Source organism: Rhinatrema bivittatum, chromosome 6, assembly GCF_901001135.1.
Source record: "Rhinatrema bivittatum chromosome 6, aRhiBiv1.1, whole genome shotgun sequence".
Lineage (NCBI taxonomy): Eukaryota > Metazoa > Chordata > Amphibia > Gymnophiona > Rhinatrematidae > Rhinatrema > Rhinatrema bivittatum.
Window position 1 is genome coordinate 323,451,751 of NC_042620.1, and position 25,046 is coordinate 323,476,796.

Here is a 25,046-nt window from a genome sequence, read left to right on the forward strand (position 1 = left end):
CGATTGCTGACTATAAGAATGGTGTGCCTGTTTGCAATTTGCTCAACAAGGAGGATTTCGGAATTGCAAGCTCAATTGTTGTTAGGAGCTTTTCTTGTTGATTACTTAGGATAGAATGCAGATCAGTTCAGTGCCTTCACTTCTCCTTAAGGTAGTCTCAGGTTTTCATATGAACTAGTCTTATTCTACTGCCGGACAGCTCTCAGGATGAGCGAGAGTTTTGAGCCTTACTCTACATAGATGTGCAGCGGCATTTGTTATAGTATCTTAAGGTCACTAACGAAAGATTGATCGGCTGTTTGTGCTTCATGGCTGAGTTAAGAAAGAAGTGGTGTCAAAAGCCATAGCAGCGCGGTGGATTAAAGAGGTTATTATGGCAGTATATGTGGACACTGAAAAACCTTTGCCTAAACAAGTTAGAAGACATTCAACAAGAACACAAGCAGTGTTCTGGACAGAGTTGGTTGCTATCTCTTTTTTGGAGATATACAAGGCAGCGACATGGTCTTCCCTGAATATGTTCTGCAGGCATTATCGGCTCTTTGTGCTCAGCAAGGCATGTCTTTTGCCAGAGCGGTCTTGAAAGCAGCCCCCCACCCTTTCAGGGATTACCTTTGGTACATCCCACTTGTGTGGTCTGGCCTGTCTTGGGCGACGAGGAAGATTACATTTTAGTTCTTTCCTGATAATTTCCTTTCCTATAGAACAGGCAGGCCAGTACACATTCCTGCCCGGGACTGGTCATACAGTTTGCTTCTTTCAGGGGCATAATGGCAGCAGAGACAAGTGATGATATCCAGGTCATACAACAGTTCAGCGAGTAAGTCCTCTTGACTCATTTCTTATTGCAGTGAGTCCAGTGCTAATGCTTATTCTTCCGGAGGCAAGTATACCAGATAGCACACAGTTCTGGAGTTGGTTTTACAGTTATATGTTATAGTTGTCCACAGTTGGTTTTTCCAGGAATACTGGCAGGCTGCAGGATCAGTACTATATATGGGAGCATCAGCGGGTCAGTTTGTCTCTGTCTCCATCTGCTGGTTGGTGTGCATAACCCACTTGTGTGGATTGGCCTGCCTGTTCTAGAGGAAAGGAAATAATCAGGTAAAAAATAATTTCATCTTGTTCTCCAGCATAGCACTTCCTTTTTAGTAGGCTGGGTCTGGTTCAGATGTAAGATTTTATGAATCAAAAACTATAATTCAGGTTCTCAAAGTAGCAGGCTCACTTCTTTCTTGCCTTTTTCTTAATGCTGCAGGTCCAGGGGGAGAAGTATGCTGAGCTGCTCACGTTGCATGATTCAGTCTATGAGCAGGCATACAAGTGGTTTAACTCTCTGAAACAAATGCTCAAGCACCGAATTCTCAGTCATTTTGGTCCAATGCCTGCGAAGGATCCTGATCCACAAGTAGGTGCTGTACAATTCCTTCAGAAACCATGTATAGGGCATATAGCTTTTTAACTGATCAGAAAGCAATGTTGTAGTAGTGACAGCTGAAAACGGTGGTGCCATGCAGAATTATGTGAAACTGAAGATGCCAATGTATTGCCATATTTTAAAAGAGATCAAAGGGTGATACAGGAAACAGACCAGTGAGTCTGACGTCAATTTCTACTATTGTGCCTGACACAATCATAAAGAACATAAGAACATAAGAACATAAGAAAATGCCATACTGGGTCAGACCAAGGGTCCATCAAGCCCAGCATCCTGTTTCCAACAGTGGCCAATCCAGGCCATAAGAACCTGGCAAGTACCCAAAAACTAAGTCTATTCCATGTAACCATTGCTAATGGCAGTGGCTATTCTCTAAGTGAACCTAATAGCAGGTAATGGACTTCTCCTCCAAGAACTTATCCAATCCTTTTTTAAACACAGCTATACTACCTGCACGAACCACATTCTCTGGCAACAAATTCCAGAGTTTAATTGTGCGTTGAGTAAAAAAGAACTTTCTCCGATTAGTTTTAAATGTGCCCCATGCTAACTTCATGGAGTGTCCCCTAGTCCTTCTACTATCTGAAAGAGTAAATAACCGATTCACATCTACCCGTTCTAGACCTCTCATGATTTTAAACACCTCTATCATATCCCCCCTCAGTCGTCTCTTCTCCAAGCTGAAAAGTCCTAATCTCTTTAGTCTTTCCTCATAGGGGAGTTGTTCCATTCCCCTTATCATTTTGGTAGCCCTTCTCTGTACCTTCTCCATCGCAATTATATCTTTTTGAGATGCGGCGACCAGAATTGTACACAGTATTCAAGGTGCGGTCTCACCATGGAGCGATACAGAGGCATTATGACATTTTCCGTTTTATTCATCATTCCTTTTCTAATAATTCCCAACATTCTGTTTGCTTTTTTGACTGCCGCAGCACACTGAACCGACGATTTCAATGTGTTATCCACTATGACACCTAGATCTCTTTCTTGGGTTGTAGCACCTAATATGGAACCCAACATCGTGTAATTATAGCATGGGTTATTTTTCCCTATATGCATCACCTTGCACTTTTCCACATTAAATTTCATCTGCCATTTGGATGCCCAATTTTCCAGTCTCACAAGGTCTTCCTGCAATTTATCACAATCTGCTTGTGATTTAACTACTCTGCACAATTTTGTGTCATCTGCAAATTTGATTATCTCACTCGTCGTATTTCTTTCCAGATCATTTATAAATATATTGAACAGTAAGGGTCCCAATACAGATCCCTGAGGCACTCCACTGTCCACTCCCTTCCACTGAGAAAATTGCCCATTTAATCCTACTCTCTGTTTCCTGTCTTTTAGCCAGTTTGCAATCCACGAAAGGACATCGCCACCTATCCCATGACTTTTTACTTTTCCTAGAAGCCTCTCATGAGGAACTTTGTCAAACGCCTTCTGAAAATCCAAGTATACTATATCTACCGGTTCACCTTTATCCACATGTTTATTAACTCCTTCAAAAAAGTGAAGCAGATTTGTGAGGCAAGACTTGCCCTGGGTAAAGCCATGCTGACTTTGTTCCATTAAACCATGTCTTTCTATATGTTCTGTGATTTTGATGTTTAGAACACTTTCCACTATTTTTCCTGGCACTGAAGTCAGGCTAACCGGTCTGTAGTTTCCCGGATCGCCCCTGGAGCCCTTTTTAAATATTGGGGTTACATTTGCTATCCTCCAGTCTTCAGGTACAATGGATGATTTTAATGATAAGTTACAAATTTTTACTAATAGGTCTGAAATTTCATTTTTTAGTTCCTTCAGAACTCTGGGGTGTATACCATCCGGTCCAGGTGATTTACTACTCTTCAGTTTGTCAATCAGGCCTACCACATCTTCTAGGTTCACCGTGATTTGATTCAGTCCATCTGAATCATTACCCATGAAAACCTTCTCCATTACGGGTACCCTCCCCAACATCCTCTTCAGTAAACACCGAAGCAAAGAAATCATTTAATCTTTCCGCGATGGCCTTATCTTCTCTAAGTGCCCCTTTAAACCCCTCGATCATCTAAAGGTCCAACTGACTCCCTCACAGGCTTTCTGCTTCGGATATATTTAAAAAAGTTTTTACTGTGAGTTTTTGCCTCTACAGCCAACTTCTTTTCAAATTCTCTCTTAGCCTGTCTTATCAATGTCTTACATTTAACTTGCCAATGTTTATGCTTTATCCTATTTTCTTCTGTTGGATCCTTCTTCCAATTTTTGAATGAAGATCTTTTGGCTAAAATAGCTTCTTTCACCTCCCCTTTTAACCATGCCGGTAATCGTTTTGCCTTCTTTCCACCTTTCTTAATGTGTGGAATACATCTGGACTGTGCTTCTAGAATGGTATTTTTTAACAATGACCACGCCTCTTGGACATTTTTTACTTTTGTAGCTGCTCCTTTCAGTTTTTTTCTAACAATTTTTCTCATTTTATCAAAGTTTCCCTTTTGAAAGTTTAGCACGAGAGCTTTGGATTTGCACACTGTTCCTTTTCCAGTCATTAAATCAAATCTGATCATATTATGATCACTATTGCCAAGCGGCCCCACCACCGTTACCTCTCTCACCAAGTCCTGTGCTCCACTGAGAATTAGATCTAAAATTGCTCCCTCTCTCGTCGGTTCCTGAACCATTTGCTCCATAAAGCTATCATTTATTCCATCCAGGAACGTTATCTCTCTAGCGTGACCCGATGATACATTTACCCAGTCTATATTGGGGTATTGAAGTCTCCCATTATTACTGCACTACCAATTTGGTTGGCTTCCCTAATTTCTCTTAGCATTTCACTGTCCATCTCACCATCTTGACCAGGTGGACGGTAGTATACCCCTATCACTGTAGTCTTCCCTGATACACAAGGGATTTCTACCCATAAAGATTCAATTTTGTATTTAGTCTCATGCAGGATGTTTATCCTGTTGGACTCTATGCCATCCCGGACATAAAGCGCCACACCTCCTCCCGACTGCTCCTCTCTGTCATTGCGATATAATTTGTACCCCGGTATAGCACTGTCCCATTGGTTATCCTCTTTCCACCATGTCTCTGAGATGCCAATTAAGTCTATGTCATCATTTACTGCTATACATTCTAATTCTCCCATCTTACTTCTTAGACTTCTGGCATTAGCATACAAACATTTCAAAGTTTGTTTTTTGATTGTATTTTTATTCTGCTTTTTAATTGATAGGGATAAGTTAGAATTTTTTAGCTCAGGTGAGTTTTTAGTTACAGGCATTTGGACTACTTTTCTAATTATTGGAACCTCACTGTCGGGATGCCCTAATTCTAGTGCATCATTAGTATCCTTTAAAGATACATCTCTCCGAACCATGCGCTGCTGAGCGACTGTCGGCTTTCCCCTTTGTTCTAGTTTAAAAGCTGCTCTATCTCCTTTTTAAGGGTTAGCGCCAGCAGTCTGGTTCCATCCTGGTTAAGGTGGAGCCCATCCCTTCGGAAGAGACTCCCCCTTCCCCAAAAGGTTCCCCAGTTCCTAACAAAACTGAATCCCTCTTCCTTGCACCATCGTCTCATCCACGCATTGAGACTCCGGAGCTCTGCCTGCCTCTGGTGACCTGCGCGTGGAACAGGGAGCATTTCAGAGAATGCTACCCTGGAGGTTCTGGATTTAATCTTTCTACCTAAGAGCCTAAATTTGGCTTCCAGAACCTCCCTCCCACATTTTCCTATGTCGTTGGTGCCCACGTGTACCACGACAGCCGGCTCCTCCCCAGCACTGTCTAAAATCCTATCTAGGTGACGCGTGAGGTCCGCCACCTTCGCAAAATTGCTGAACATATAGATAGGCATAGATTAATGGGACAAAGCCAGCATGAATTTAGCCAAGGGAAGTCTTGCCTCACAAACTTGTTACATCTTTTTTGAGGGCATAAAAAATATGTGGATAAAAGTGAGCCAATTGATTATAGTGTATCTAGATTTCCAGAAAGCATTTGATAAACTCCCTCGATACCTTTTAGGAAATTAAAAAGTCATAGGATAGGGTGCAGTGTTTCTATTGTGGATTACCAACTGCTTAAAAGAAAAGAAAAAAAAAGAGTAGAGCTAAATGGTAAATTTTTCCTAATGGAAAAAGGTAAATAGTGGAATGCCCCAGGGATCTATTCTGGGACCACTACTTTTTAATATATTTATAAATGACCTGGAAATGGGAACAAGTAAGGTGATCAAATTTTGCTGATGTCTCAAATTTATTCAAAGTTGTTAAATCACAAGAGGATTGCGAGAAAATGCAAGAGGATCTTGCAAGACTGGGCATGCAAATGGCAAATTAAATTTAATATGGACAAGTGCAAAGTGATGCACTTAGGGAAGAGTAACCCAAGTTATAGCTACATAATGCAAGGTTCCACATTAGGAGTCACCACTCAGGGAAAGGAGCTAGGTATTATTATAAATACATTGAAATCTTCTGCTCAGTGTGCAGCAGCCAAGAAAGCAAATAGAATACTAGGGATTATTAGGATAAGAATGGAGAATAAAATAAAAAATATCCTAATGCCTCTGTATAGCTCTGTGGTGCGACCTCATCTTGAGTATTGTGTGCAGTTCAGGTCATCACGTTTCAAAAGAGATATAGCAGAATTTGGAAAGGTACAGAGAAGGGCAACCAAAATGATAAAGGGGATGGAACAATTCCCCTATGAAGAGAGGCTACAGAGGTTAGGACTCGACAGCTGAGGGAGATATGATTGAGGTCTATGGAATGGAACTAGTAGATGTTGTTCCCTGAACATACCCAGATCTGTCCAGACTCCTGGGTTTTGCCTCCCTTCCAAGTAGATGGAAACAGAGTTTTACTGACACTAGCATATAACCTAGTGTGCCACCTGCAGTCCCTCAGTATTTCTCTGTCTCCAGCAGATGGTAGATGGGCAAACCTGCAATCTGGACTTTGTCTAAAAAAAAAAAAAAAGTCAAAGGAGCCTACTGCCTATCTTCAAGGGAAGTGTGCCTCTTGTGTTTGTTTTTCCCTTCTTAAAGTTTTTGTTGTGTTTTGTTTTGTTTTTTGTTTTTAAAGAGAAAAAATGGAAGGAAAGGGAAAAGAGAAGCTTTGTGGTGAGTGAGAAGTGCTGCTTCTTGTTGGTGTGAGCGGCTTGCACCAAGTGGGGATTAGGCGTTAGGAGGCTCTGATCTGTGCTCCCTTTTCTCTGGCGTTTTCCCCGCAGGCAGCCGCTGTTTAAGCTTGCCACTCGGCTCTAAGTGTGCCAGCTGTGAAGATTCATGCTAGCACGAAATGGCTGCTGCTCCCACTATCTCCCAGAGGGAGACAGTTCGAACGTGCCTGGGAGGGGTCCGAGGACTTGTACAGGCGCCATGGGAAGCTCTGGACCCATTTCCCATCAGTGTGGAAACTGTGGCTATCTTGGCCACATTTGTGGGGAGGCAGGCTTCTGCTACAGAAGGGGATTTCCCTCCTTCACTGTCCCCAGCCAATTTAAGCCCCATGCAGACCAGGTGGCGGCAGAGGACCTCCTGGGGGTGGATTCAGATAACTCTACCTCTTTTTCGATGGAATTTGTGCTTTTAATGCATAAGACATCTGGCCTGGAGATCCACGGGGCGGCAGGGGTCCAAGCGTAATGTTTCTTCTGGTTCTCGCTTAGCAAGAGAGTCAGAACCGTAGGGAGGCCGGGGGCTAGCAGGGTTCGGAGGACCCTTGAAGTGTGCACAGTGTGCCACTAGGGATAATTTTTCAGAGGATTCCGATTTCTATGTTCCAGCTGGTTCTGGACCTCCTCAGGCAGATCCTTCCCTGAGGGGAGGGTGGGGGGCAGGATTCTGAAGAGGGCAGAGCGAAGGCCCGGCTGTGTTTGGCGATGATCCAAAGATGGTGCACCTGTTCCTCGAAGAGGAATTGGGGCCCCTGATCCCCCATGTTTTGAAGGAGTTAAGAATAGTCTGATCAGGAGGATGTGGACCTGGTCATGGCTGGCTTATGGGGCTCAGCGAAGGCTTTTCCTTTTCACAAGTCCGTCAAGCAGTTGGTGGTCAGGGAGTGGGATACTCCGGAGACTGGTCTGAAGGTGTGCCGGGCTACGGATAAGTTATATCCTTTGCCCGAGGACACCCTGGAACTCTTGCGGATTCCAAAAGCGGATGCCTCCATGTCTGCTGTAACTAAGAAATGACGATTCCGGTAGCCGGTGCAGCTGCTTTGAAGGATCTTCAGGACAGATCTGAAGAAGATCTTTGAGGTGTCACCGCTCAGCATTCAGGCTGCTGTGTGCAGCAGCTTCATACTTCGAGTGGGGTTGCATTGGGTGCAATAGCTACAGTCCAGCGTGTCCATGTCCTCTCCGGAGGCAAAACAGAATTGGAAGCTGTGGTAGCCTATGGTGCGGATGCGCTGTATGACCATATCAGGATGTCCTCTAAGACCATGATGTCTGCAGTCTTGGCAAGGAGGCTGCTATAGTTAAGGCACTGGTCAGCTGATGTCTCGTCAGTCTCTATTAGGGATGCTACCTTTCAAGGGGAAGCTGCTTTTTGGAGAAGATTGGAAACTGATAAAGCATCTCGGGGATAAGGTTCACAAGTTGCCTGAGGATAAGCCAAGAGGGAGTTGATGCCTTGGTTCTTCCTTGGCTGAGAGATGTTCTGCTGTATGTGTTTCCACTTTGGCCTCTGGTGGGCAAGATATTACTGCAGGTGGAGGTCCATCTGGAAACGTGATTCTAGTGGCTCCAGCGTGGTCTGAGGCCTTGGTTTGCAGATCTGATCAATTTAGCGATTAGACAGCCCGTTGAGGCTCGCTCCTCTCCCAAGCCTTCTACATCAAGATCCCATTTTTTTTTTTTTTTATCAGGTGGATCACTTCTGTTTTGCGGCTTGGCTTTTGAGAGGAAATGCTTAAGGGTCAAAGGTTACTCTGAGGGGATGTTGCTACTCTTTTGCAAGCTAGGTCCGCCACTTTGGCATATGTGAGTCTGGAAAGTGTTTGAGGGTTGGTGCAAGATGATGTTCCTATGCGTGCTTCCATAACAGATATTCTTACTTTCTTGCAAAGAGGTTTGGGGAAGGGTTTATCCTTCAGGTGGCAGCCTTGGGATGTCTCCAGGGCAAGGTGCATGGAACGTCGTTGGTTATACAAACGGATATAGTGCGTTTTCTCCGTTGAGTAAAGCATTTGCGGCCTCCAGTTCAGAAACTGTGTCCCTCTTGGAGGTTTAACCTGGTTCTGAAGGGCATATGAGTGGCACCATTTGAGCCTCTTAAAAGGACAACTATAAAGAATCTTGACGTTGAAGGTGTTTTCTTGGTGGCTATTTGTTCCGCTAGATAGATCTCGGAACTTCAAGCCTTGTCATGTAGGGAGCCTTTTTTTTTTTTTAAGAATTTCAGATCAGGGGTCTTCTTGAGGACTGTTCCAGCCTTTCTGCTGAAGGTGGTTTAGTCTTTCCAGACATGGAGGCTACAGCACCTTATGTGAGTGAATTGCAACTTTTGGAAGTCAAGCACACATTGTTGCAGTGTCTTAGTTACCAATAACTTCCGGTTATCGGATCACCTTTTCGTACTGTTTGAGTATTGTGACGAAAGGACATAAGGCATCAAAAGCCATGATTGCGCGGTGGTTGAAGGAGGCTATTGGATTTGCGTGTATCTGTCAGGGACATTCAGTACCAGAGGGTTTAAGGGCTAATTTTACTTGTTCCCAGGCAGCAGCCTGGGCCAAATGTCAGCAAGTTTTGCCACGAGATTTGTAGGGCAGCTACTTGGAAGTCTTTGCACATTTTCGCCAGGCATTATCGTTTGGATGTCCAGGTCCCAGGGGCCATGGGCTTTGAGCGTGTACTTCGAGCGGGATTCTCGCGGTCCCACCCTGTTTAGGGAAGCTTTGGTACATCCCAGGAGTCTGGACTGATGATACTACAGGAATGAAAATTAACAGTAAGAACCAATTTTTCTTTCCAGTATGTACCCAGAGCAGCCTAGACTCCTGGGTTTTGCATCCCTGCCAGCAGATGGAGACAGATCGTTTCACTAACACTGTACCACCTGCAGTCTCTCAGTATTTCTGTCTCCAGCAGATAGTAGATGGTGCAAAACCTGCGGCCTGGAGAAAGGAAAACAAAAAGATTTGAAGAAACTATTTTCTTCCTTTTAGTCCCAGGAAGTTGTGAAATCCTGGTGGGGCCATCCTGCTTGGTTTTGAGGTGGACAGCAGGGGGTTGGTGACCCTTCTGTAAACTAATCTGGAGGTTCTGTGGGGTGGACATCTGTTGGTCCAAATCGCTCATCCCCCGCACCGGCTTACGGCTCTGTAACAGCAAATGAGGAGCAGTGAAATATTGGATTCTCATTTGCTGACACTGTCTCTTTAAAGTTTATAAAAAAAAAATTTTTTTTAAAAGGGGCTCTGACTTTTTTTTAGCTGGTGTGAGTTGGCATTGTGTAGCAGCCGGTGCCTGCAGCATTTGGGGGTACAGAGATGGTGTCCAAAGGTATCCGTGACACAAGTGAGTTCCTGGGATGGCATGAATTTGGGCTGGGGCGTGTAACTCCAGGCCATGCATTATGGTGCACGGGTGATCACGTGCAAGGTTCAGCAGACTGGGCTTGTGCTCTGGGTGCATAGCAGGAGGAGAAGGCACATCAGGAATGTTTCCTTCAGGTCCCCAGTCTGCCAGCGGATAAGCTGAAGGGCAGAAGATTTGTTCCGTCTTGGGCTCGGTTCTGAGAGAATAGGAGGTTTCGCTAGTCTAGGGGTTCTAGAGGTCCTCGGAGGCAGAACTGAGTCCTGGGATCAAGCTTTTCGAGGTGGCAGGAGACAGTCTTGGGACAGTCCTGGTCCAGGTGCAGGGGGAGCAGAGGTCTCACGATGAGGAGAGGCTGGTCCGCTCCTCAGTTCCGGCTGTCAGAGCGTCTGACGCTCCTTTTTTTTTTTCCCCGAGGAGTGGGCCAAAATTACCATGGACCAGTGGGTCTTAATTGTGGTAAGAGATGGCTATGCATTATTTATTTATTTTAAAATCTTTTCTATACCGTCATTAAGCTAGGTACCATCACAACGGTTTACAAGGCACAAATATTAATGTTGGTATATGTCTTGATTTATATCCACTAAACAGGTGCCATCAAGTTACGGTAACATAGTTTCATCATAAATACTAATTGGTGGGTGTGATACATCATGTTCATTCTTATCTGTGACAGCTTTAAAATAGATTAATCATAATATCTTATTTGGTGTTGGAACGAAAACAAATAAATACAATACACACACACACGTATGGATTAGGGTAATGTGCATTAGAATTTGAGTGTCATTTGAGATGCCTTTATCCTGTCCCTTTGCACTTCTCTGCCAAGCACATAGCGGTCCAAGGAACAGGTACTGGGAGCTATAGTACCTGTTGCACGAGAAGAGCAGAGAATAGGGAGGTACTCCATTTATTTCGTGGTACCAAAGAAAGAGAGGTTGTTTCACCCAATTCTGAATTTGAAAAAGGAGACTGTTTGGTGATCACAGGACTGCGCAAGGAAGAGTACCTAGTCTCTCTAGATGTGACTGCTTATCTGCATATAGCCATTGGACAGGAACATCAGCGTTTTCGGAGGCTCATGATCCTAAGGGAGCATTTCCAGTTTTGAGCCCTTCCATTTGGATTGGCGACAGTCCTGTGTACGTTTATCAAGGTGATGTTAGTTGGGTGGCAGCCTTAAGGCAGGAAGGGGTGCTGGTGCATCCGTACCTGGCAGACTGGCTAATCCGGTCAAGTCAGAACTCTATCGACAGTATGTGCAGAAGGTGTTGCAGCAGTTAGTCTTTAGGCTGGGTAGTTAACCTTGTGAAGAGCTCTCTCATTCCCTCCCAGATCCTGGAATATCTAGGGGCTGTGTTCTATACACAGTCGGGGAAAGTATTCCTCACATAGGAGAGGAATTCTTAAGTTGCAGGGTCAGGTACATCACCTGTTAGAGCTTTCAGTGCCCAGAGTATGGGACTATTTGCAAGTCCTGGACTCTATGGCTTCAACAATGGCCTTGGTGTCATAGGCATTCGCTCATAAGTCCTCTTTAGACATTCAGAAAGAAACTCAAGACTTGGCTATTTCTACAAGCCTTCCCTGATCTATGACCTCCCCAACTGCTACAACTCACCTTGGTCCGCCAGTCGACGTTCCCCATCCCTGACATGGCTTCAGACGTTATATTAATCAGTCCTGAATTTTATGAACTAATACTATTTAGTCAGGAACATTTGATATTCCACAGCCCTAAGTATAGGATATCATGTATATATTTGATAACAGTCAGTCCTGAGTACAAGTGATTATTATAGTCCTAAATGTATGTCTAGATATTATTTATTTCTGAGACTAAATATTATTTATTCCTATGTTAGCCATGACTCTGGCTTTTCCTCCTCCCAGTTCAAGTGCCCCTGTTTTATTGTAACTTTCATTCACTTTTTCTCTCTTCGCCTATTGTTCATGTTGATGTTAATGTTATTGCACCGCTGTTTATTGTAAACCGATACAATATGATTGGTATCATGAGTGTCTGTATAAAAAAAGCCCTAAATAAAATAAATCTCCTCTCCCAGTGGAATCCATTATCAGAGGAGTTTAATCTTCCGCTTGAGGGAGAAGGCAGGGAAAGCATTTCATGGTGGCTTTGAGCCAATCCTGGAACGTGGTGTGGAATTGGAGATTCCAGATTAGGTGACTTTCACCACCAATGTCAGCCTTTCAGGCTGGGGAGCAGTTTGTCAGATAGGGCAGGGCCAATGGTTGAAGGAGTTGTCTTGGCCTATCAGTCGGTTAGAGACGAGAGCATAGAAATACTTTGCTTACCTTTCTGCCGCTGTTGTGCAGTTTTGTTGAAAGTCCTAACAGAATGCAACAGTGGCTTAAATCAACTGACGGGGAGGTACCAAGAGTTGGGCAGTGGCTCAGGGATTGATCCTCTGGGCAGAGCAGCATTTGGAAAGAATAGCTGCAACTCACATTGCAGGGGTGGAAAATGTTCAGGTGGATTTTCTAAGTTGGAGGACCTTAAACCCCAGAGAGTGTGAACTGTCGGAGGCAGTGATGCAGCTCATTTATGACCGATGGGGTTCTCAACTGGACCTAATGATGACCAGGAAAATCGCCAAGGCATCTCAGTTTTTCAGCAGGCAAAGAGAGCATGGGGTAAAGGGTATCAATGCTCTGGGTTTGCCATGGCCTTTGAGGTGTTCTGCTTAGTTTTTCCCTTATGGCCACTGGTGGGCAAGGTGGTGCGGCAGATAGAAAACCAGGTGCCATAATTCTGGTGGTTCCGGAGTGGCCACGCTGTCCATGGGTCACAGATCTTGTCATTTGTGGCCATAGATGATCCGCTGTGGTTCGGTCATCTGTTGAATCTTTCCACCAGGGCCTAATATTTTTGGACCAGGTGGCTCACATTTGTCTCTGCCTGGCTTTTAAGAGGAGACAGCTGAGATGGAAGGGATATCCTGATTACCACCTTGTTACAGGCCAGGCAAACCTCCACATCCTTAGCATATGTGTGTGTGTAGAAAGTCTGAGTTCTTGTGTGTTGCTAACGGGATGCAGTCTCTTCAAGCTACTGTCACATATTTTGACATTTCTTCAGGAGGGTTTGGTCAAGGGTCTGGCCTTTAACTCTCTTGGGTTAAGGTAGCAGCTTTGAGCTGTCTCCGACGTAAGGTACAGGGTTATTCTGTCAGCGCATTCGGATGTTAAAAGTTTTCTGAAGGGGGCGAGGAATTTGCATCTTCCGGTGAGAGAGACTTGTTCGTCTTGATATCTTAATCTGGCACTTAGAGGATATTGTGAGGCTCTGTTCAAACCACTCAGAAGGGCAGCCTTAAAGGACTTGACTCTGAAAGTGGTTTTCCCGGTGGCTATTTGTTCAGCCAGGAGGATTTCGGAGCTCTAGGCCCTGTCATGCCAGGATCCTTTTTCTGCAGATTTCAAAGTCAGGGATGTCATTGCATATGGTGCGCCCCCCCTTGTTTTTTTCCTGCCTAATTTGGTTTTGGCATTCCATGTTAATCAGACAGCGGAGCTTCTGGTTTTTCCAAATTTGGATTTCTCTGTGCTCATGCAAGAGCTTAGGCTCTTAGATGTATTGTTAAGGTATCTGAAAGTAATTAATGAATTGTGTAGGTCAGATCTCCTTTTTGCTTTCTGGAATGGTCCAAAGAAGTGGTATTAACATTAACAATTTACTAAAATCTAATAACACTTTTATTGTCAATATTACCACTCATCAGCAATACTTAACATAATACATACACATCAGTTTTTATCCTTTTATTAATTACATCCACTGATGTTAACAATAATTCAGCAACATGTGCAAAACAATGTACATAAATATACACACTTATTTAGCAGCAATTTGTTCACATCTAAAACCATATACCCACTACATTCACTCATCCACATACACTCCCCACCCATAAAAACCCATCTATTCCCCTTTAATTAATACACATACATATTTAGCTTAAAGTGCTTAACATAAATTATAAATTCCTAAATATACTCTGTTCCACAGGAGCAGTTCACAACGTCCCAACAGGGATCCCCATTTCGCCGCAGCTTCCTCAGGGGACAGATCACTCCCACTTCATCCCAAGACGACGAGGCCCTCCGGCCTCCCACCCTCCAGATTATTGCACCTAATATACACTTCCTCCAAGTTCAATCACCGGCACCGTTGCACACCTTTCCGACTATATCACCACCTCAAATACATCTTCAGCAATTCCTGGTTTATTCTAATTATTCCAGTTATCAAACGATCCACTTTGTGTGCCTCACAGTAGCTTTAGCAGGCGCCGAGAGAATTTCTCAATAATGTAGTGCACTTTGAAAAGGATCGTTTGCTGTTAAGATGATTGATGCTGTTATGCTTACATTATTGAGAAATTCTCTCGGCATCTGCTAAAGCTACTGTGAGGCACACATTCAGGTAGCGGCCCTAGGTTGTTTTTGTGATAAGGTTTGAGGAGTTGCCTTTTCGGTGCATCTGGATGTAGTGCGTTTTCTTCGGGGAACGAAGCACCTGTGGCTCCTGGTCCAGAATCCTTGTCCTTCCTGGAGCCTTAATGTGGTCCTGAAAGCCTTGTATGCACCCTCGTTTGAACCTTTGAAGCAAGCTACTCTAAAGGATCTAACTTTGAAAGTGATTTTCCTAGTGGCTATTTGTTCGGCTCGGCGGGTGTCAGAGCTTCAGGTGTTATCGTGCAGGGAGCCTTTAAGGATTACAGATAAAGGAGTTTGCTTGCGAACAGTTCCCTCAGCCTTTCATTTGAATCAGTCAGTGGAGCTACCGTCCTTTCCAGATTTGGACTACTCCACCCCTCAGTCCCATGGCTTGCGGAGGTTGGATGTAAGACTGACTTTATTATGATTCTTGGAGGTTACGAACAGTTTGCCTGTTGGATCATCTTTTTCATGCTGTGGAGTGGTCCCAGAAGGCTTCTAGGGCCACTATTGCTTGGTGGTTGAAGGAGGCTATTAGCTCGGCATACATAGCACAGGGTCGCCTGGTGCCAGTTGGTCTTCAGGTGCATTCTACTCGTTCACAAGCGACCTCCTGGGCAGAGTGTCAGCAGGTTTTGCCGTAAAAGATCTGCAGGATAGCTACCTGGAAGTCTTTGCACACTTTTGTCAAGCATTACTGCTTGGATGTCCAGGCCCCAAAAATGATGGGGTTTGGATAAGGGGTGATTTGAGCGGGACTCTCAAGGTCCCACCCGGGTAGAGAAGCTTTGGAACATCACAGGAGTCTGGACTTTATCTGGGTACGTATAGGGAAAGGAAAATTTGATTCTTACCTGCTAATTTTTGTTCCTGTAGTACCAAAGATGAGGCCAGAGTCCCGCCTAATCAAGGGAAGGAGAGCTGGAGAGTCGTCTTAATCAATTGTTTTTGCTCTGCAGAATGGCACAGGTTCTCATTAGTCCTACACAGGATTCTTGTTTGGGTAGAGTTCTTGTATTTACAAGGTTTTCCTCTTCCCTCTGCTCGTTTGGGGAGGGGGGGGTGTGAAATTGATTAGCGTTGGCTATTTTTATTCAACTGGCTTTGGTGCAGTTTAATACTGAAGGGACTGCAGGTGGTACCTCGTGTTAAGTGGCAGTAAAGCTTTGTCTCCATCTGCTGGAGGGGAGGCAAAACCCAGACGTTTGGACTGATCTGTGGTACTACAGGAATAAAAATTAGCAGCTAAGAACCAATTTTCCTTTCCTTCACAATATTGCTTACAAAGATATTGAACAGAACTGATCCTTGAGGTATTCTACTTATCACCCTTTTCTTCTCAGAATGAATTTCATTTACCATTATCTTCTTCTCTTTTATTTTTCATATTTATGTAGGATTATATGTTTCAAAGTTAGGTTTTGTATTGTGACTTTTTTTGTTTTGGTTGTAATCTATTTTTTTTAATTAACTGTACATTACCGTATACAGTCTGGGCTGAATAGGTAATTACATTTATAAGCTAATACTGTATCCTAGCATAAAATAACAAGCAGGCTTTTACAGTACAGTGTAATATACAACAAATTTTAATATGGATGAAACAAAGTGGCGAGGGGGGGGTGAAATCCAGCAGCAATATTCATATGGCAGTTAATGTCCTGTGCATGTTTCTCTTACAGGTGAATCCCAATGGCCCTGCATGGTGTTGGTGGGTGCTGGCTGTCCTTCCCTTGGAAAGCAGAGCCCAGCTGCCTTTTCTCGCCATGACATCCCTAAAAGATCGCTTAAGCAACATCCGCCGCATCCTGACCTTCATGTGCCGTGGTCGATCGCGATGACAGTTGCAGCCTGCGCTGTGGCTCCTCTGAACCTGTGGGAAGTGTCTTGCGGCTCTGGATGTGGAAGGCAGGACCACTCTCCAGTCAAATCCTTACGTGTATTGGAGGATATTTGTGCATCCTGCAAACTCCACCCCAGCCCTCTGCTAGACCAATAGCTGTTCTGCCGGTTCTTACTTGATTGCAGCACTGTGAATTCAGTAACAGGAGGACAAAATTGCCCTTATTTGCCATAAACCCTTGAAGGGTTGGGATTTTTATTTTATTGCAATGTAAAATTAAAAATGGAATTTTTTATGGAAAGCCAATGCTACTGCATTGTGAACTACTTAGTCTTTTGATCCCAATTCTTCAGGTTTTATACAACACTTTAAGGTTCACAACTTCTTTTTAATAGTTTATTTTTTCACTACATTGTCGGTTGTTTTTTGGGTTTTTTTTGTTTAATTGTAATTTGTGCTGCTCCTCGGAGCAGATTGTAAGTTGCTTTTATTGGGTATGTTTTGTAAGCTCTGCAAGTGATTGGGGAAAACTGACAAACTCACACCCTCTACCCCTCCACGCCATTGGGCACTTGGAAAACGTACGTTTTGAAGTGTTCTCGGGCAGACATCCAGCATGATGATCTACACTGTTCCACTATTAGGCCTTCCTTGTCCAGAAATGGCATCCTAATTCTGTTTAAAACATAATTTTACAGAAGTAATGCCCCGTGCTAGTATGTGCTGCTCCATGCGTGTTGTATGCATACCTGTAAATTTGCTAGATTTATGAAACCTTATTTATGCAACGGTGAATCTGCTGGATTAGTTACCTCCTACAGGAGGGCAGTCTACTCAGTCTGGGGGTGGGGGAGGGGGAAAGAGTATGCAGTAGAATGTGGGTGTGTAATATATTATATATAGAGAGAGAGAGAGAGAGAATTTTATGGCGCCTTAATTCTGTAACCGCACTTTCATTGGTTCAGATGATATATATACTTCAAGTAAAAAATGAACTGCTATCTTAAAGCAGTTGGTAGTGCATGGCACAGGCAATAGTCAAGGAGATAACATCAAGCTTCCTGTCAGTACATTTGTGAAAAGTACAGCAAAAGTAAATGGCCAGTTTTGCTCATTAATGGGGAAAAATACTTGTGTGTGTGTGTTTTTGGAGAAGAGGGGTTTTTATTTTAATGAAAAAGTACTGTAGTTTATCTAAAGCAATATAAAACTAAAGCTGTACAACACTTTTGATTAGTAAAGGTCACCTCTAAGGAGGATAAGAAAACATTAGCTTGGTAGGCAGTGGAAACAATGCAGCACTTATAACCTTGGTGCTCTCTTCTGGGAAAGGCAAACCAAGGCAGTGCTTAATCTGTGAAGGTCCTCACTTGTGCATTGTCAAATACTGCGATTAGCATTTATCATGCAAGAAAACACATGGCAAAATGTCTGCCTTCCACGTTATACCTGTTCATCCTATGAATGTAACCTGAAAACGTTTGTAAGGTCCCCTGTGCTAAGATGAAATTTGTACCTAAACAGGATTGAGTTCTGTGCAAACTTTCTTCTATGCAGTGTAAAGAGCGACATGCACCGGATTTTCTCCTAAAGAAAAGTAAGTCAGCAGCCAATGTATAAACCGAAAAGATCAGAGAGGTCTGTTAATGCATAGAAGTTGGTCTTGTGTGAATTTTTAGGCATGGTGGAAGCTGCTGGAGAAGTACCTCTGCTTTATCACTAAGTGACAAGGGTTATTCCCTGTACGTACCAGGATCAGTCCAGACCATGGGTTGTCTCCCCCTTCCAGCAGATGGAGTCAGAGCAAAAACTGAGAAGGCGGACCCTTATTAGTAAGAACACCCACTGTGTCCCCTCAGTATTCCTCTGACTCCAGCAGATGCGGGTATCACTTAAGGTTCCCACTCTAAGTTTTAAAAGGGATAGTTATTGAGCTTATTTCTTCCTCTCAAGGGAAGTTCTTGAGAGACTCTACCTCAGCCTTGGGGGCTCAGCTTGCAGGCAGGACTCTGGCCAGGTGTGTTGCCTTTTTCTCTCTCTCCTTTCTCATTACTTCTCTCTCTCCCGTTTGGTACTTTTGTAATTTTATTTTTTATTTTATTTTATTTTTCAGCTTGGTCTTTCCTGCTGCCTGGAGTGTAAGCTGGTGGTCCAGCCTCTCCCCCATTGTGCCGACCCGCTGCCTGAGAGGCCGTTTTACCTCAGAAGCAGCTTAATTGTCAGAGAGGCGACATTCCTCTGACAGAGTAAAAGAATATTTATTTTCTAAGGGGTCGAGCGTTACTTTGGGACGCAGTGTGTTTTTCAGCTGCAGGCAGCCTTCGGAGGTGCTCCCCTTCCCCACTCCGCACGATGCTCCGCTTGCGGAGAGCTGGCCTCCCAGGAGGGTATTTGCACCGGGTGCCTCCCCGATGGGGAGGGCACCTCGAGACCGGAGGGGCGCACCATTTTGCGCGTCAATTCGCGCCTTGGGGTTGAAGGGCCTGCCCCGTTCCCGGCCGACGTGGGAATGGTGGCCATTTTGAACGCCGAAACTGTTCCCCTGCAGTCTGGCGCTGATCCAGCCCTTGCGCTGCCTCCCTTGCCCCCGGTGGACTTGCCGGGGGTAGGTCTGCCTGGGGGGGGATCCCCCTGCTCCACCCCCTTCTCTACGAAATTTATTTTGCTAATGCATAGTGCCTATCTGGCTCGGCTGAGCCAGCAGCAGCAGGATCTGATCTTGCTCCCCCCTCCTCTGAAGATTTCCCGGGTCGAGGAGTCCCAGGGGGCACTGGGGGTCACTCCAGGGTCAGCTGATGCCCTCTCAGGTGCGAGTGACCTCGCAGCCCTCTCTGCCGAACTCCCCTCCTCCCCTAGATCCCTTGGTGGACCCGGATCTGGATGACGCAGCTCCGCAGGCTCAGGTAGAGTGCAATGAAATAGCCTAAGGACCCTGGTATCAACAGGATGAGTTGGACCTTCTTATTGCACATGTCCTGGAGGAATTGGATATCGACCCTCCACAGGAATCTCCAGAACCCACTATCATGGCCAAGAAGGGGGACCCGCCAGCTAAGAGTTTTCCATTCCACCCTATGCTCCTTCAGTTATTAACCAAAGGATGGGAAACACCAGAGGCATCCCTGAGGGTCAGCAGGGCTATGGACAAGCTGTACCCTTTCCCAGAGGAGTATCTGGAACACCTCAAATTTCCTCGGGTGGACTCCACTGTGACGGCTGTCACGAAGAGAACCACCATCCCGGTAACTGGAGGAGCCGCCTTGCGAGATTTGCAGGACTGCAAACTTGAGGTTTATCTGAAGCACGTTTTTGAAGTGTCCGCCTTGGGTGTAAGAGCGGCGGTTTGTAGCGCCTTGATGCAAAGAGCAGGGTTAAGGTGGGTTCAGCAACTGCTTAGTACCCAAGACCTTCCCTTGGAGGAGGCGCAACAAGCGGAACGCCTGGAGGCAGTTATTTCATATGGGGCGGATGCCTTATATGATCTTTTCCGTGTGTTAGCGCGGTCTATGGTGTCTGTGGTCTCGGCGAGGCACCTCCTTTGGCTCCGGAACTGGTCCGCGGATTCTTCGTCTAAGGCTCAGCTGGGATCTCTTCCCTTCAAGGGAAAATTTCTGTTTGGGGAGGAGCTGGACCAGCTTATTAAATCGCTGGGCGAAAATAAAGTGCATAAGCTGCCGGCAGATCACCCCCGAACTTCATGAGTCTTCAGTTCCACGCGCAACCGTTTCCAAGGACAGAGACAGTTTCATCAGTCTAGACCTCCTGCTCACAAGTCTCCTTCTTCCAGGTCGCAGTCTTGGTCTCAGTCCTTTCGCGGGTGGCGGCCCGCTTGGGATAACCTTGCCCAAGGAGCATCCTCTAAATCCTCCCAATGAAGGGTTGCCGGTCCACTCTCCGACTCCCAGAATAAGGGGCCGTCTCTCCCTCTTCTTCGGGGAGTGGGCTGAAATCACCTCGGACCGCTGGGTCTTGAGTATTCTACAACACGGTTATGCTTTAAAATTTGCTCGGCCTCTTCGAGACCGGTTTGTCTTCTCCCCATGCAGACCGTCCAGGGTGCAGGAGGCTGTCCGCCAGTCCCTCGATAGTCTCCAAACCCTCGGGACAATCCTTCAAGTGCTGCCAGCGGAATACGGGCTCGGCTACTATTCCGTCTACTTTATGATCCCCAAAAAGGAAGGATCCTTCTGGCCAATCCTGGACCTCAAGATGGTCAACAGGGCTCTTCGGATTCCTCACTTCTGGATGGAGACCCTGTGTTCAGTGATAGCAGCGGTATGCTGAGGGGAGTTCCTCGCCTCGTTGGACTTGACCGAAGCTTATCTGCATATTCCCATCCGAAGGAACATCAGCGCTTTCTCCGGTTCAAGATCTTGGGGCAGCACTACCAATTTCAGGCCCTGCCCTTCGGCCTTGCGACCGCACCTCGAACCTTCACCAAGATTGTGGTGGTGGTAGCGGCAACTCTGCAGAAGGAAGGAATCTTGGTCCACCCCTATCTCGACGACTGGCTCATCTGTGCGAAGTCCAGCATGCTATGCCAGCAAGCGATCGACAAGGTTCTGCACCTTCTTCAGTCTCTAGGCTGGGTGATAAATTCTGCCAAGAACCAGCTTACCCCATCAGTCTCTCGACTTCTGGGGGCGCACTTCGGATGGAGTGAACACTGTCTCTTCAGTCTGAGGTACGACGTTTTTGGCTCCTCCTGCTTCCCACCACCTGGGACTATCTACAGCTTCTGGGTACCATGGCCTCCACGATAGACGTGGTGCTGTGGGCCTTTGCTCATATGAGACCTTTGCAAAGAGCCTTGCTTTCCCACTGGCAGCCGATCTCCTGAGAATTTCAGGCTCTGCTACCGATACCTCTGTCTGTCCAAGCCAGCCTCTCGTGGTGGTTCAGTCTGGACCACTTACTGCAGGGGGTGGACTTGGAGATCCCACAATGGATCGTCATCACCACGGATGCCAGTCTCTCCGGCTGGGGAGCAGTATGTGGCAGGCACAGGGCCAGTGGACGTCTGAACAAACAGCCTGGCCTATCAACCCTCTGGAGACTAGAGTAGTCAGTCTGGCACTCATGCAGTTCCTCCCGCAGGTCCAAGGCCAAGCGGTTCGCATACTCTCAGACAATGCAACAACAGTTGCTTACATCAACCGTCAAGACAGGACCAGGAGTCGTCATGTGTCCCTGGAGACGGGCAGAGCTCCATCTCTCCCATCTGGTGGCCTTGCACATTGTGGGAGTGGACAATGTCCAAGCGGACTTCTTGAGTCATCAGCGCATCGATCCTGGAGAATGGGAGCTGTCCGAGATGGCAGCCTCACTTCTCTTCAGGACGTGGGGACGTCCACATCTAGATCTGATGGCCACTCAAAGGGATGGCGCCACGCTTCTTCAGTCGACAAAGGGAACATGGGGCAGAGGGCGTGGATGCCCTAGACTTGCCGTGGCCGCGGAACGTCCTTCTCTACGTGTTCCCACCCTGGCCTCTGGTGGGAAAGGTACTCCGAAGGATCGCGTTACACCCGGGACCAGTCATCCTGGTGGCTCAGGAGTGGCCACGTCGTCCATGATTTGCAGACTTGGTCAACCTGGTGGTGGACGGTCCTCTGCGTCTGGGACACCTGCCGAACCTCCTGCGCTAAGGTCCCGTATTTTTCGACCAAGCAGAACGCTTTTGTCTTGCGGCCTGGCTTTAGAAAGGCGCAGGCTGAGGAAGCGGGGGTATCCTGAAGCAGTTATTTCTACCCTCCTGAAGGCTTGGCAGACTTCTACTTTGGTGGCCTATGTCCGGGTCTGGAAGGTTTTTAAATCCTGGTGTGTCTCTACGAATATCTCGCCGTGACAGGTGTCTGTCGCCCAGGTCCTGGCTTTCGTACAACGGGGTCTCGACATAGGACTGGCTTTCAATTCACTAAGGGTTCAAGTGGCGGCTCTTGGGGCTCTCTCGCGTCTCGCAGGAACTCTGCTCTCTTCTCATCCAGATATTGTTCATTTCCTTAGAGGAGCGAAGCATGTCAAGCCGCCAATTCGCAGTCTCTGCCCCTCCTGGAGCTTGAACTTAGTGCTCCGGATCCTGGGAGGTCTGCCTTTCGAACCCTTAAAGTGAGCCACTCTCAAGGACCTCACTTTGAAGATGGTGTTCCTGGTATCTATTTGTTCTACCCGTCTGATCTCGGAACTGTAAGCCCTGTCCTGCAGGGAGCCTTCTCTCCGTATTACGGATTCGGGGGTGACGTTGACCACGGTGCCCTCCTTTTTGCCAAAGGTGGTCTCTGCTTTTCATTTGAATCAATCGGTGGAGCTTCCATCTTTTTCTGAGGAGGATTCTCCCCAGCTGAAACGGCTCGGTCAAGCACCTGCTCCTGCGCTATCTGGAAGTTACTAATGAGTTTCGCCTGTCGGACCATTTCTTTGTCCTTTGGAATGGTCCCAAGAAGGGCCATAAGGCTTCGAAGACCTCCATTGCCTGTTGGCTGAAGGAAGCTATATCGATCGCTTACCTTGGAGCAGGTCGACAGCCTCCAGTGGGCATTAAGGCGCATCCTCTTTGAGCTCAAGCAGCTTCCTGGGCGTAGAGCCAGGCGGTTTTGCCGCAGGAGATTTGCAGACAGCGACCTGGAAGTTGCTGCATACCTTTTGAAGGTTCAAACGATAGTGACGAGCAAACTCAAGATTATGGTTCCTTCGGTGCTCAGGTCATCCGAGCTGGGCTTTCAGGGACCTACCCTACTTAGGGAAGCTTTGGTACATCCCACGGTCTGGACTGATCCTGGTACGTACAGGGAAAAGAAAATTATTCCTTACCTGCTAATTTTTGTTCCTGTAGTACTATGGATCAGTCCAGACGCTCTCCCTTGGACTGTTTGGGGGTTTTTTTCTGGGAAGCACATTGCAGCTCCGTCTGTCTACTGTTTTCTAGTCATGTCCGGAAGGCTTTTTCTGACTAGGAGTTCATTCTGCAAGTTTCTTTCATTAGTTTATTCTTCAAGTGGTTATGCGTTTGGTTGTTTGTTCCATTCGCAGTTCAAGTTCATTTGTAGATCCATCCATTCTGTTTTGCTTCTTGCTTGGATATACTTAATACTGAGGGGACACAGAGGGCGCTCTTACTAACAAGGGTCCGCCTTCTCAATTTTTGCTCTGACTCCCATCTGCTAGAAGGGGGAGACGACCCACGGTCTGGACTGATCCATGGTACTACAGGAACGAAAATTAGCAGGTAAGGAATAATTTTCTTCCACGTCTGCTGTGAGTAATCTGGGTGAGTTCAGAGAGCATTTGCTGTTGGACCAATACTGAAACTACTAGCTCTACTTCAGCCATAAACCTAACAGGAAGGAGAAGAGCTGTTACTCCTTGTCCCCTTGTGCCATGAGATGCTTGTATTGTATTCTTGCCAGGGGCTGTATACAGTTGTGCCTTGGTTCTAGCAACAGGCTATTCATTTCCCGACAGTCCAACATTTCCTTGTTTTATGTGATCTTGATGAGAAATTGCATTGAACGCTTGTGCGTCAGTGGCAACGCTGTTTGCCTACCTCTGCATTTTGTTACATGTCTTGGAGGGTGTTTGAGTTTTCACAATCAAGTCTTAGCTGACAATTCTGTGGCTATGAGGATGTTGTACTGACAGCTTCCTGTGTGTGCTGTAATTCTCTTAAATAAACATGTGTTCCAATTTCCATCTGGCATTTAGATTTTTATCTGAAGATAACGGAGGCTGTATGAACTGTGTTCCATTGTGTTGTGTGAATCCTGCTTTCCTATATCAATTGTTTTATTAGCAAACTAGGGCAGGGGCTTCTGTATGCCACCCTGTCATCCCCAAGCTGGTTTTAGGGTGGAGCAAACAGAGCAGTTGTACCAGAGGGGAAAAGAATTAGAGGTCACTGAGACAGAAATTCAGGGGGCCAAGTACCAGCTGGGCCCACTCCTTAGTTTTGCCTTGGGCCCCTATGCATCTAATGCTAAGTTTATAGTCTGGGCCTTAGTCAGTTTTTGTTTTGTTTTTTTTTGTGGGCCTAAATCCTTATTCTGGTGGTCTTAACATATATCCTCCCTGGATATTTTCTGCATCTGTACTATATAAAAGAGAACATTTTTACAAAAAAGATATTGCTACCCTGCAAGAGCCAGGACTGTGCATTTTAAATTCCTTGCTGAATACACTGCATGCATAAGAACATAAGAAATTGCCATGCTGGGTCAGACCAAGGGTCCATCAAGCCCAGCATCCTGTTTCCAACAGAGGCCAAACCAGGCCACAAGAACCTGGCAATTACCCAAACACCTAGAAGATCCCATGCTACTGATGCAATTAATAGCAGTGACTATTCCCTAAGTAAACTTGATTAATAGCAGTTAATGGACTTCTCTTCCAAGAACTTATCCAAACCTTTTTTGAACCCAGCTACACTAACTGCACTAACCACATCCTCTGGCAACAAATTCCAGAGATTTATTGTGCGTTGAGTGAAAAAGAATTTTCTCCGATTAGTCTTAAATGTGCTACTTGCTAACTTCATGGAATGCCCCCTAGTCCTTCTATTATTCGAAAGTGTAAATAACCGCAATTTCTAGGAAAGCAGGGTAGAAGAGTAAAAGCGGCTGTGCCAGCTTGGTCATGCACCTTTTTCATAATCCGAGGGGCAGAACAGTAGGCAAGAAGAGCAGAATTCGATCAGACAAGTGGGGAACAGTTTAACTCTGCGATGATGAGGGTAACTGAAGGTAGAGGTAACTCTAAAAACAAG

The 25,046-nt window shown here is 45.9% G+C and overlaps 1 protein-coding gene across 1 annotated transcript in view; it reads left to right on the forward strand.

The window, feature by feature from the left end:
* The window catches only part of LONRF3 (LON peptidase N-terminal domain and ring finger 3), a 91,198-nt gene extending 67,223 nt beyond the window's left edge, over positions 1–23,975 (forward strand). The window contains exons 10-11 of the mRNA XM_029607590.1: positions 1,259–1,408; positions 16,128–23,975. Coding sequence (XP_029463450.1) covers positions 1,259–1,408; positions 16,128–16,286 — 309 coding nt within the window. The 3' untranslated portion in view covers positions 16,287–23,975. The remainder of the gene's footprint in view (positions 1–1,258; positions 1,409–16,127) is intronic.
* The last annotated feature ends 1,071 nt before the right edge of the window (positions 23,976–25,046 follow it).